The 13,105-nt window shown below is 29.4% G+C and overlaps 1 protein-coding gene and 1 pseudogene across 3 annotated transcripts; both read right to left on the minus strand.

The window, feature by feature from the left end:
* Positions 1-34: 34 nt before the first annotated feature.
* Positions 35-3,138, minus strand: LOC111309802 (uncharacterized; annotated as a pseudogene). The gene is made up of 5 exons (XR_016330428.1): positions 3,134-3,138; positions 2,464-2,544; positions 2,170-2,262; positions 820-912; positions 35-671 (listed from the first exon to the last, which is right to left on the minus strand). The product of XR_016330428.1 is annotated as an uncharacterized LOC111309802 (transcript).
* Positions 3,057-5,488, minus strand: LOC111310227 (actin-depolymerizing factor 2-like). 2 transcript variants are annotated; one of them, XM_089748335.1, is made up of 4 exons: positions 5,348-5,454; positions 5,050-5,109; positions 3,559-3,824; positions 3,057-3,457 (listed from the first exon to the last, which is right to left on the minus strand). In XM_089748335.1, exons 3-4 carry the CDS (start codon positions 3,804-3,806, stop codon positions 3,307-3,309), a joined length of 399 nt encoding a protein of 132 aa, XP_089604461.1. In that variant the 5' UTR covers positions 3,807-3,824; positions 5,050-5,109; positions 5,348-5,454; the 3' UTR covers positions 3,057-3,306. The 2 variants fall into 2 exon arrangements, with proteins under 2 accessions (XP_089604461.1, XP_022765205.1); XM_022909470.2 differs by lacking the exon at positions 5,050-5,109 and having other exon boundaries at positions 5,348-5,488.
* Between the last annotated feature and the right edge of the window lie 7,617 nt (positions 5,489-13,105).

The following is a 13,105-nucleotide window of genomic DNA, read 5'->3' on the forward strand; positions in this document are numbered from 1 at the left end:
TGAATAGCACATTTTGAAAAATCTAAAGATGGAATTGTAGAATAACAATGGCATATTTATTTAAGAATAAATCAATTCAGAATCAAATTGTAAGATGAGTCAAACAAGGGGACGCTAATGAATGAATCCTATTAAATTGGTTGGCTAATAGTTAATACCTCAGTACACCACCATGGTCATACGTCCTTGCCGAAGGGCACTCGTAATGTAGGTGACCCCTCCCACCACAGTTATTGCATATGACAATGGACACTCAGTCGCGACTGATATGACCTGGCTGCCCACAGTTGCGGCAAATAACGTCCCGGAAGGAGTCTCTCATGTCTGATGACAGACTTGAATTAGTGCATTGTCGGGCTACATGACCTGATATATTGCAGATTTTGCAAACTGGCTCATTAGGGCAGTCACGAGCAAAGTGACCAGTTTTTCAACAGTTATCGCAGCCCTTCTCGTTGGTACAGTCAGCAGCAATGTGGCCTGCCTAGTAGCAGTTGTTGCAGAGTCTTGCATCATGAGCAGGAAGTCCAGGATTCACGCAATTGCGAGCTAAGTAACCCATCTTGCCACACATATGGCAAACTGGCTCATTGGGGCATTGGCTGGCAAGATGCCCTGGCTCCTTGCAGTTCCAACACATTGTGGTTGAGTTGCATTCCGCAGCGATGTGACTACAACAAAATAAGGAGAGGCAAACAGATCTGAAACAAATTTCATGGTTCGAGGAATGAACTAACATAACATGGAAGGTTATACCTTTTTCCCTTTTGGCTAAGTGAAAAGTTCTACATAAATTAAATGAGGAAGAGTTCATCTCACCCAGGAAGCCCGCAGTTGTTGCACACAGTCATATTTGGACATTCCCTTGCAAAATGTCCAGGTTGCTTAAATTTATTGCACAAATAATCTTGCCTGAGAAACGAAAACAGGGTTATCTAAACATAAAACCAATATTACAGAAATAAAGAAGAGCTTTATTTTTCGAAAAGGAGGAAAGATGGAGTACAAGCAGCAGCAATATAAATTCTGACAAGGGTTAGACAATGAAAATATCAACATGGAAGAGAAAAGCTGCAATTATAAAACCCAGCCTTGAAATTCTGAACTACAGAACTTGAAGTAGCAAAATAAACAAAAAGCAAAGCAAAAACTAAGAATGCTTCAGGATTGGAGATGGTTTACAACCTCAAACTTTAAGACACATTTTCATGCAACGTTCCCATATATTCTTGATATAACCACACCACCAGCTGGGACTGATTCCAAGGAATTCTAAGTCTTCTATGGTAGAGCACTATGAACAAACTAGATGATTATCACTGAAACAAGGTGCCGCCATGAATGGCAAGTGAGCATGGTCTAAAATCAAGCGCCGGGGAAGAGTTAAATAAAGTAAGCAACTTTACGGTTCAAGACCTTTTCTCAATTGACATCATAGTCCATTATTCTCATAAATCAGTCTGTCATGTGTCTTCTTTCTTACAATGACCACATCATCCATCTCACCTCACCCCATCTCTCCTCCAATCGACAATTCTTATGCATCACAATGGCACCATTGAATTCTGCCAAGTCTAGACAGTAAAGCATCCAAATTGGGGTTCTTGTTGTTGGTACCTTCAGTATCAAAACAGGGAGATCCTTGAACAATATATGGCTTTGCAACCTAAAAAATACAGTTTCCAAAAATAGGTAGAGAAAGCATTCTATCTTACATCATACTGGCAGTTTTAATAGTACCCTTTCCAAATCCTTGCACTGCATGTCCTCACCTTCTTTTCATCTTGCCTCAAAACTTTGTCTACCCAAACAAATGCATTACTCTCAAATCGTTTGTTTTTTTTTTAACATAAGAAGTTCAAACATCAAACATTGTTCTTTTTGTAAAAATTCCAAGGAAAAAATCATTTTCATCCTCAAAACAACTCCAACATAGTCTGACACAAATTTAACTTAAATTTCTAGCAATTTCACGTAGGCCTTGAATACAAAACACACTAGTTCCTGCTATTTTGATTTCAAAGCATACCCACTTCAATCTTTTCCACAAATTGTCAACTAAACACAATGAGACACTGAATCTACACTGCATATCCTCATCAATAATAAAAGTAAATCATAAAACGAAGATTCTTAATAACCTTAAAACAATCGAAAGCTGAGTCATACCGATGATTCCGGCGGTGTCTGGAGTAGGGCGAATCACAGTAAGAAATATGCTCAATGCTTCGAAACCTTTTGCCACGTGGCGGACTCTTGCTTCTGTTGAAACTCATCCTTCAAAAAGGATTCCAAAAACAAACCACTAACTCTAAAAACAAAACAAAATTTACGTATTTCAGATTATAAAAAAAATGTATTCCAATCTAACAAACAACAAAAAGGGAAAGACATTTTAGTTTATTTACGTAAGCAATACGTGTATGTGTACGTGTATATATGTATAGGAGGAGTTTAATTTACCTGGAAAATTGAGGTACCGTTTTCAGATTTGGGATTTTGCCGTTTTGGAAATGTTGTTTCAATAGAGAGAAAAATCTCAATCTGCGATTTTATGTTCAAGGTGGAAGGGTACGTGCTTTTTTTTTGGCTGCATTAAGAAAACGACATCGTTTTCTTCATGTTTCTAAGTTTCGGCAATGTTCTGATGTTGAGATTAGGTGTATTCAAAGGTAATTGCAAGAAAAAATAATGTCGATTTTGGGGTTTATATATATTTTTTCAAGTTTTCCAATCAAAATAAGTTACTATGCTTTACTAATTTTATTTTGTTAATTGAACACTTTTAAATAGATAAATTATTTTCTAAAATATAATAAGCTTAAAAATTACCCTTAAAACCTTTTTTATTATTATTTGAAGAATAAAGTAAAAAAGGCTATGGACGTATCATTGAGCTAAATGTTCGGATTCCAAAATCCACTAAACTTTCATATGAACTAAAACAACAATATATGTTACTATCTAATTGCTGCTGATGTTAAATCTCTCTAGGGTAGAGAAAGAAAAGAGTAAATTACCATCCAACATAAAGAAAGAAGGCATGCAATAGTCAATTTGTAATTAGATTGGTACCCCCACAAACCATCATATATTAGGCAGTGAATATTACACCAAAGGGGGGAACACTGACCCCATATGAATCCATCAGATATAACAAATCAAGACAGGGGATTGAAGAGTATAAACCCAAGAACAACAACCCAATGTCAAAGCCAAGTTTTAAGTTCCAAATTTGATATAGACATTCATTTAAGTGAACCAGAGACGGTATAAAACTTCCATTTCAAAGAAGATGATACATTTTTAAGTGGCACGGCTCCTTATGACATCGAGACCCATCTCGGTTGGATCAGTAGCTTGCAACTCTACCTGGATACCATCCAATTCCCTTTTGAACCTGTCCTTCGAGCTGGCATAGATCATCTTGCTTCTTACTTTTGATGTATCAGGAGACCTTCACGTATAAAATGTTAACAGATGAGTGAAACAGTTAAGGAGAGATCCATGAATAGAACTGGCCGCACAGATTACAAATTCATTAACACTTCATGTTACCAGGCAATGAAAATAATTCTGCTCTTCTGGCAGTTCTCATCAGTCACAAAATCGAAGTCATAGACAGCGTATCGACACTCATCAGCTGGAAGGCTAGCAGTGAAAGCTTCGTAACTATCAGTAGGTTCACCAAGCTTTTCCACAATAACTTGCTTTTGCTTTTCTTCTATCTTGAAAACTATGAAGCGATAAGTCCTTTTCGCCTTCAGTTCTAAAAACTTCAGCTTGCAATCATCATGCACAGCCATTCCTGAAGCTGCATTTGCCTGCAAAATATGCACAAAACATCTCAACAAGTATCACGTATCAACTAAACCAACTAAAAATCAATACAGCAGACTGCCAGAGAACTACTGAACAGTTAAATAAGACAAAGAGCTACCAAATTACTAAGAATCTAGTCATTGCAATTGTAACAATGACAATACTTACAAATTCTATTAATGAAATGTGAAACATATTTTGGCATGGAAATGAAACCTTGGTCAAATAAAAGAGTGAATTACATTGTTCAGAGGCAGTATAAGCAAATGTGTTTTCCCATTAGCTTAACAAACCAGTTACATCACTTGCTAGAAGGAAAGGATTCTCCCACTTTTACACCCAATTCTTCAAGTAGAAAGACCCATCAGTCATATTTACCCTATTCTATCAAACAATTTGACAAACTGAAGAATGATAACATTGAAAACCAGAAATGCAAAAGATTTGAAACAAATATTCCCAAGACAGACATAAAACCCATTAAAAATACCATGTTGATAAATTTAGGATGTGTTTGGTACATAAGATTATGATAAGATAGGATAAGATGATATCATGAATAAGATTAGATTAAATAATGTCATCCTATTTTGTGTTCGATATGTGCAACAATTAGGATAGGATAATTTATTTATTGGTTAAAATTATTCTTTCTCAAAGTTCATACAATTTAAATTATTGATGTAATTTTTAAGATTATAATAGGATATGTAAGTTCAATCCCATCGATTAAAAATAATCCTCTCCACTTCGGGAAGATTGAATCATCTTATACCAAGAGGATGATTCATCCTCCTCGTAATCCTATCATTTTCTTTAAATACAACTCAAACATAATATAGGATGATTATCATCTTATCCTATCTATCATCTTATGCACCAAACATGACCTTATTCCTTTAAATTACATTTTGAAAATGCGTATTCTACATTGTTCCTTCCCATTTTCTCAAGCTCACCATTAACATTTTTCCTTTTTTTTTTTTTGGGCTACTTAAAATTTCCCCTAACCTACCTGTGACAATCATTGAATTCAAATAGTTAATTTCTTTTGGGAATTAGTTACAATTAATATCGGTCAAGTTTTGATACCAAATATTATGCAAAGGTAAATGTGCAGAAAAAAATGAAAAAAATTACATGTGTTGCAAAATTTACTAAAATTAGAAAACACAAAATATTCTAATTTCTATATAAAGTAAATAAAAAATGCGATATGAAGCAAACCGCAATAGAACAAAAGAATCAACGCTTGAAAATCAGACACGTAATCCGCAATCGGTCAAACTGTCAGATGCGAAAATCGAATCGAACATTGAAATTAGATCGGAAGAACAAAATAAGACCTAATCAAACCCTAAATTGGAGTAGTATTTCGCCTAATTTCATGAAAATCTACCTAATTCGACAGATTGAAAATTAAAAAAAAAAATAGCATCAAATAAAAATGAAAAAAATTGAATAATTCAGAAGTTTGTAGATAGAGATAGTGAAGTAAAAGAGGAGTTGAGGAGAAAGTGTTTACCATTTTTTTCCCCCGAGAAAGCGAAGGAAAGAGCGATAAATGCCGAGAAAATCTAGGGCTTCTTCCGAGACAGAAGTAAGGGAAGAGAAATTGTGGCGATAAAAGATAGAATCTAATTTTAATTTTAATTTTTTTCCTTTTTATTTTACTTTTTGGTTTGGCAAATGATTTTTAAAAATTTTAAATTTAATTTTTTTGTTTTAATATAATTTTAATTTGCTACTTTATTTTTTCTTTTTTTTCCTGGCTTTCACGTTTTATGTGGGGTGGCCGTTCCAATTTCCATACTACAGTGACAGTGACGGTTTCCGGTGTTGTCGAAATGACTCAACGATGTACTGCCACGTATGCTTGCAGTGGAAAAGTTGCCACGTTGTGGTACGGTGACGTAATTTTTTGGCTCAGGTGACAGTGATAAAATTTTGTCACGGGGGGTTGCTGTGGCAACACAGTGTTGAACACTGAAATTTAAAATTTAGTTAATATCGCGAATTCTTTTTAAATTATAATAAAATATTTAATATAATATTTAAATTTTAAAAATATTTAATATGACATTAAATTTATACACTTATTAATTAATATAATATTTTTAAAATGATTAATTTTAAATGTGATATTTATTTTTAATATCACATTATTTAATAAATTTATAATTTAAATATCATATTAAAAATTTTAAAAATTTAAAAATTATATTAAACATTTAATTATAATTTAAGAATCATTTATAATATTAATATTTTTAAAAATTAATATTTTTCTTTTTGGTTTTAGTGAAAAAAAAATCCATGACAAAATGATTAATGTAATTAATTTTGGTTTAATATTATTCCTTTAGTTTTATTTTTGGTGAAGTTTATTTTTTAATCTTGATTTTTTTGCAGTCTCACCAGTTGATTGTAAAAAAAATAGATGCTGCTTTTTATGAAATGGCATTTGTTAAAATAAAAATTTATGGGTAGATTAAATTAAAAAAAAACAACATATCAAAAAGAATGAGAAAAAAACATTTTATAAATAAAGTTTTAACGATTAATTATAAAAATAATTATAAATATTTATATAAATATAAAAATTATTATCCTATAAATACCAAAATTTTCACTAGCGATAAAGAAGTAAATTTATTTGTCATTAACATGAACTTCAATTTCACTCAGCCCAGTTTAACATCCCTCACTTTCTAAACTCAAAGGAATCAATACATGTTAAAGCAAGTAAATATTATCTTTTGGCTAAGTTTTTCTTTTGTAAATGCAGGTTTTGGAATTGGATAACTGGTTTTGAACGATACTTTGGATTTAAATGGATGGATTTTACATATATTGTAGATAATTGAAAAAAGTACATTCACGTGCAAGCTTATTGTTGTTATTTCATCAGTGTTTGCAATCTCATTAAATTAAAGTAATTCGCGTATTTTTAAGTATAATTAGTTGTTATGTAACCATCTTAATTAAAAGAAACGGTCACATTTGATATTGTTATTAATTGAATTGATATTAACAAATCATTTAAAATTTTAGATAATTACTCGTAAATTTTGATCAATATCAATTAAATTACTAAAAAAAAGATTCACATGAAAACTCGAAACTTGACTTTGTGTAGATGTTAGATAGTTGTTCCTCACTTGACCATAATCGGAGTCGCAACTAATTGGTTTTGTAGCCAACTCCAAACCATTTGTTTTACTGGTCATTCTTATGATAAAGGTATGATGTAAGCAATATTCATATATCATAACAACCATAAAATAATTATCAAATAATTTAAAATAAAAGTAAATTTTAATTTTACATATTTTACATGACGATAACTTTAAAATATTATATGATAGATGATATAAATTAATGTATGGCATAATTCAGACATAGAATCGAATTAATAATTGCTTGCCTTAAAATAAGTGGAAGAGATACAAAGTAAAATTGTTTTATTGAATAGATTTATCTTTTGTTAAAGGATGCTGATGGCTCTGTGTCAATACTTAGTTGGTACTTGGTAGCATCTGAAAAGACGTATTTGTGTGTATGATGTTTGCAAAACTTCTAGAATTGTTTCATAATATTATATAGGTTTATATTAGAGGTGTTTTACAGTTAGTTTGTCCATGTTTGTTTGTCACTTAATGTAATCATGATCACACATTCTAAAAGATTTTGTCTATATAAAGAATTTGTCTATGATTGTATGCCACTTAGTGCAATCATGATTATATATTCTAGAATGTTTTATCTAAATAAAATGGTAACTTCACCTTTTATTCTTAAGGAGACCACGGGAGTAATTAAGGAAAAAAAAAAAGACAATTTTGAAATAGTTTGTTTATAATTATATGCCACTCAGTGCAATTATGATCGTACATTCTAAAAGGTTTTGTCTATATAAAATGGTAACTTCACCTTTTATTGTTAAGGAAGCTACGAGAGTAATAAAGGAAAAAAAATTTTGAAAATGAAAAAAAAGAAAAGAAAAAATTTTGAAAATTTCAAATTTGTCTTTTTTTTTTTTTCTTCTTCATTGCTCTCCTAATCTTCTTAAAAATAAAATGTGAAGTTAACATTGAGTACTATGATAAAAAGAAATAGGATTTTAAATATGAGATCTAAAAATATATATTTCCATGACACCGGTATTAAGTATTCTTTTATTCGGTTTTTTAGTGGGTTTATTGATAAAGATCAATCATTTCTTTCTAAATGTGTTAACATTATATTTTTTTAATTTAATTATTATTGCGGATGGGATGAAAAAGATTATATCGATATACAATCAAATATCTGTGACTAATCTCTCGTCCTTTTGACTTTGTAGTATTTAGAGTTATAATTCTATAAAAAAATAATTCTATATACAATCAAATATCTATGACAAATCTCTCAAATTGTTTTTTTTTTTTTCTTCATTACTCTTGTAGTCTCCTTAATAATAAAAGGTGAAGTTACCATTTTATATACACAAAATCTTTTAGAATGTATGATCATGATTGCACTAAGTGACATACAATCACTGACATACTCTTTATATAAACAAAATCTTTTAAAATGTATATATATATATATAATTATGATTAAAACTATTGTATGGAAAATCATATTATAGTAATGTAAAAGAAAAAGATCTAACACCATAACGAAATCAAGAATTATATATAATTATGATTAAAACTATTGCATCGAAAATCAGATTATAATAATGTAAAAGAAAAATATCTAACACTATAACAAATAGAGAATTATATAATATTTTACCCAAATTAGTCAAGAAAAATTGGAGTCTTATTGGATTTATCGAAGAAAAATTTTGAATGTTTTAAATTATTTCTCTGTAGTATTATTTAGAGAAAATAATTAATTTTAAAAAATAAAAACATAAAAGGTTGAGGGTGAGATATCGATTAGGGAAAAGTTGGAGATCACGTGAAAAAAGGATTTATATATAAATGGAAAGGTAGGTGAGACGGCGATAAATATACCTTCTGTTTTTAAAAAAATTATATGAAAAGCCACCAAATATATAATCTTTTAAAAGTTAGACAAAAAATGACGCTAATTTTTAATTTTGGGATTTAAATTTGTTTTTAATTAATACTTTATATCAGATTTTGCCCCTTTCTATTTATATCTTAAAACTACTAAGGTTTGACATATGATTTCCCCAAGTTAATCGGCACGATTTATGATGAGTTTTTTTCTATTAAAATTTTTTAAAATTTTAAAGTTAATAATTGCTTTTTCTATTGAGATTTATTTTATGATAACACTAATAGATTATGCTATAGTTAATTCTGAAATTTGAGAAAATCTAAAAGAACTTGCATAATGATTCAACTCCAATCCAAACTTTTTTTTTTTTTACATTCGAGCAATTGAATCTCTTATAACAAGAGACTTAAATGTTTTAATCCCAATGTTCTATAATTCCCCATTAGCATCAACTTAGGAATGCAATAATATATGAGATTGATATATGTTTTCTCCATTAGCAGTAACAGGATCATTTTCAAACACATAACTAACAAACCACATTAAATCAGCAATTAAAACTAAAGATCTTCTTCTTCTAACATCACCAACAAGTGTACTATCTTCATCTTCATTAGTATTATCAAAACTAATATCATTATGCTCACTTCTATCACTGATAGATTTCATTCAATTATCAATTAAATCTGAATATCTTTTTGTCCTAACTTCAGAAATATGTCTACCATGTTCAGATCTATCGATGCAAAACAAAGGAAAACTACCCATATGAATATCTTATTGTTTTCTCAATCTTGCAAATCATAACTTTTCTAATTCATTATATAAATACCTAATTTTATCTAGAATAATTTAATATTATTAATCCACTCTCATTTTTGCTTCAACTAAGATCACTATTTTTGAACTTATTATACAACCCATTTTAAAAGTCCTATTTAAAGCTAAAAATGTGGCACATAATTCGGTCACTTTTTAGAGACCTTTTATGAAGCCTGTTTTGAGCTCATAAATTGGCTCGCTTAAAAACCCAATTACAAGCCTAATTTATGGCTTATTTAAAAGCCTAAATAGAACTTATAATGTGACCCATTATTCAGCCCAATTACAAGTAAAAAAAAATTTGATGAACCCAAATGGATCATGGAGAATGGCCCAAATAAGAAAGAAAAAAGCAAAAGACAAAGGCCTTGAATTTAGCTTGAAAAGTTGCCAAACGAAAGGAAAAATAACCTAACTATTTCCTTTACAAAAAGACAAAATAAGAAATAAGCCTCTGCAGAGGCTTGGGTGGCATAAAAAAAAGAAGTTTGAAATTGAAACGAAAAAGAAAAAGAGAAAAGAGAAAAATAGAAAGAAGAGACTCCCACTCAACCTCGTCATTTGTGTGTGACTTGTGTACGAAAGGACAACCAAGCGAGATAGGAGCTGATGGCATTTATGGCAGATAAATTTTAAAGAATTAATGATCGGCCAAGGCAGTTGTAGGGAAGTGGGAAAGAGAATAAGAAGAAGATAAACGATGAAGGTTGGTGAAAAAGGCTGTGGTTTAATATAAAAAGAAAAGAAAAAATAGTAAAGAGGGTTTTTTTTAGAGCCGAGAAGGGAACAGAGTAAAAAAAATGAAAAAAAAAAGGTTTTAGGTAGCAAGAAAAAAAATAGTAAAGGGGGTGGTTAAAGAGAAAAGGAAGAAGAGTCTATCGAAAAAAAAGGATAGTTTTTTTTTTTAAAAAGAAGAAGTCTCGTAGGTTTAGGAAGAACAGAAAAACAAAGAAAAAAGAAGAATAAAGCAACAGAAGTCTTTGAGCTAAAAAAAATGGAGAAAAAAAAGCTTACTACAAAATGAAAAAAAGTTGATGCCTTTGGAAGGTAAACCTAAGAAAGCTAAATGCTTCAACCTGTACATGATTATTGGTTCTTTCTTCTATGTGTGGGTTTTTAGGGATATAGCTTGTGTTATATACGGTTGGTTCATGAAAGTTAGAGGCTTCGCACATGTTTGATTGTTTCCTTCCTTTACATATCCAGACCAACATACCTATAGAATTTTATATCCATACTTTGGTTCTATATGATATAGTTACATGTCCATATAATTTACAAACTCAAGCACTTTAAATTTCAATGAAAGGTTCTTTCATTTTTCTCAGTTTCTATTAGATCTTATAGGATGTTTTGCATTTCTATTACTAAGCTTCTTCACTTACCTTTCTTTAAGCTTTTACTAGTTTTTCCATTTCTTATTTCCTCTTACTGTGAAGCTAAATGTGCCTTTAAATTTCTGTAAGTTTAGAAATTTTGTTCTCTATAAGGATTGTCCTCTTTGTAGTCGGGTTTCATCATTTGTTATAGTATCTGTTTCTGTTTTTTTTTTTTTTTTTGGCATTCCATGGTTGTTTGGCGCCAGCTTCCATTTTAGTTTTTAGAAGCTTAAACCCTTCTCTTTTCTAAGCAAAATTCCTTCTTTTTCTGCTAGTTCTCTTGATGCATTTTCTTGCAGTTGGTTGAGTCATTTTCCTACTCTATGAGCCTATTATCTTTACGTTATTATTGCTATGTCATTCCTTAGTTGTCCTACCTTATAGCTAAGGTATCCTTCACAATTTTCAAGCTTTCAAGCCCTTTTTTTGGTGCAAAAACCATCTCTTGCCATTTGGTTGAGTCATGTTAGCCTTGGTTGTTGCACTCTTCCTTTTGTTTCTAATGGATGGATGGACTTGATTATGTCAGTACAAGGTAGCCATTAGGTAGAGAAATCCCTATAAGGCCTATTAATACTTAAATTCTTCATTTTCGATCTTTGTTCCTCTTAAAGTTTAAAATTCTACTTTTAGTTGTTAAGGTTCATTTCGATTCTAGATGTACAATGTTTATGGTCTTATATTTTCATACAATTTGCGTTACTTTGCAATTTCAAAAAAAAAAAAAAGTATAGAAATTATAAAAAAAAAACCTTTTGCTTGTTCTCCATAAGGTTTATCTTTATGCACAATTTATATCATTTAAGTCTAAACACATTTCTTTCATATTGTTTATGTTTGATTACAATTTGAATTTTATACATGTTTTAATTTTCTTGTGGGAGGGGTTTCTATGTTTATCTTAATTTTTTATACAATTATAATTTTTCATGTTTCAATTTACTTTTAGAATAATTTATTTCCCATACACTTTAGATTTACATAAAAAAATAATAATAAAATCGTAAATCTCCAAATATGAGATTTTAAAGAACTCTGAGTAGTGATTCATTAAAATTTCTATGTAAGAATATTTTTCTAAAAATATACCAAAGTAATGGAGTATTTAGGAAAATATTCAATACAAAAGATTTTTATTCATTGATTTTCTAAAATTATATTTATAATTATATGATGTCTTAAACAAAAAAATAATGAAAAGGAAAAATCAATCTTCTTAATAATGAAATTAATACAAGGATACTTGAATATGATGGTTAACTATTCTTATTTCTCAATAGGTATTAATTAATAAAAATAATAACAAAAGTTAAAAAATTAGAATTAGAATAAAATTAAATAAAAAAGTAAGAAAGTAAACGAAATCTTCAAGGACTGGATTTTAAGGAAGTTCGAGTAGAGATTCCTAAGAAATTCCTAGGTGAAAAATTCTTCTAAAAATATCACCAAAGTATCGAGGTATTTAAAAAAAAATTTCAATAAAAAATTTTCTTTACTTTGTTTCTTTAAAATTTTTTTAATAATAATGGTGAAATAATTAAGTGACTAGGACAAAATTAAAATGAGTAATAAAGAAATATAATATAAGGAAGATAAGTAATATGTCTTTTAAAAAATATATATAAAATATGTAATAAAAATATAATAAAATAAAAATTTTAATATATAGATATTAAATTAAAAAAAAATTGTATGTATATTGCACTTTATCATTGTCATTACATAATCTTGAAAGTAATGAGAGTTTTCACTGATGAGATTCTGAAAAGTTCGAGTAGTGATTTTCGAAAATTTTCTAGATGAGAGAATTTTTTGAAAAAAATTATTACCAAATAATTGAAATATTTAAAATGATTCTCAATATGGAAAAATTCTCGTTTTATTTTTCACTTCTAAAAATGAATTTTTATATAATGCAATAGCATCATAAATTAATTTATGTGCATCATATTAAAAAAATAGTAAATGAAATATCCGATGATGGAATTTTAAAGAAATTTGAGTAGTGATTCTTTAAGAATCTTTAAGTAAAAAAATTTATCTAAAATACTGTCAATGTATTTAAG

The sequence above is a fragment of the Durio zibethinus genome, chromosome 19, assembly GCF_047325235.1.
Source record: "Durio zibethinus cultivar Kanyao isolate XHJ-2024 chromosome 19, ASM4732523v1, whole genome shotgun sequence".
NCBI classification, from domain to species: Eukaryota; Viridiplantae; Streptophyta; class Magnoliopsida; order Malvales; family Malvaceae; genus Durio; species Durio zibethinus.

Coding starts and splice junctions, on each gene's coding strand:
- LOC111310227 (XM_022909470.2), bottom strand. Junction 3,458..3,558: donor AGAATTATTTTCATTGCCTG/GTAACATGAAGT, acceptor TTATACGTGAAG/GTCTCCTGATACATCAAAAG.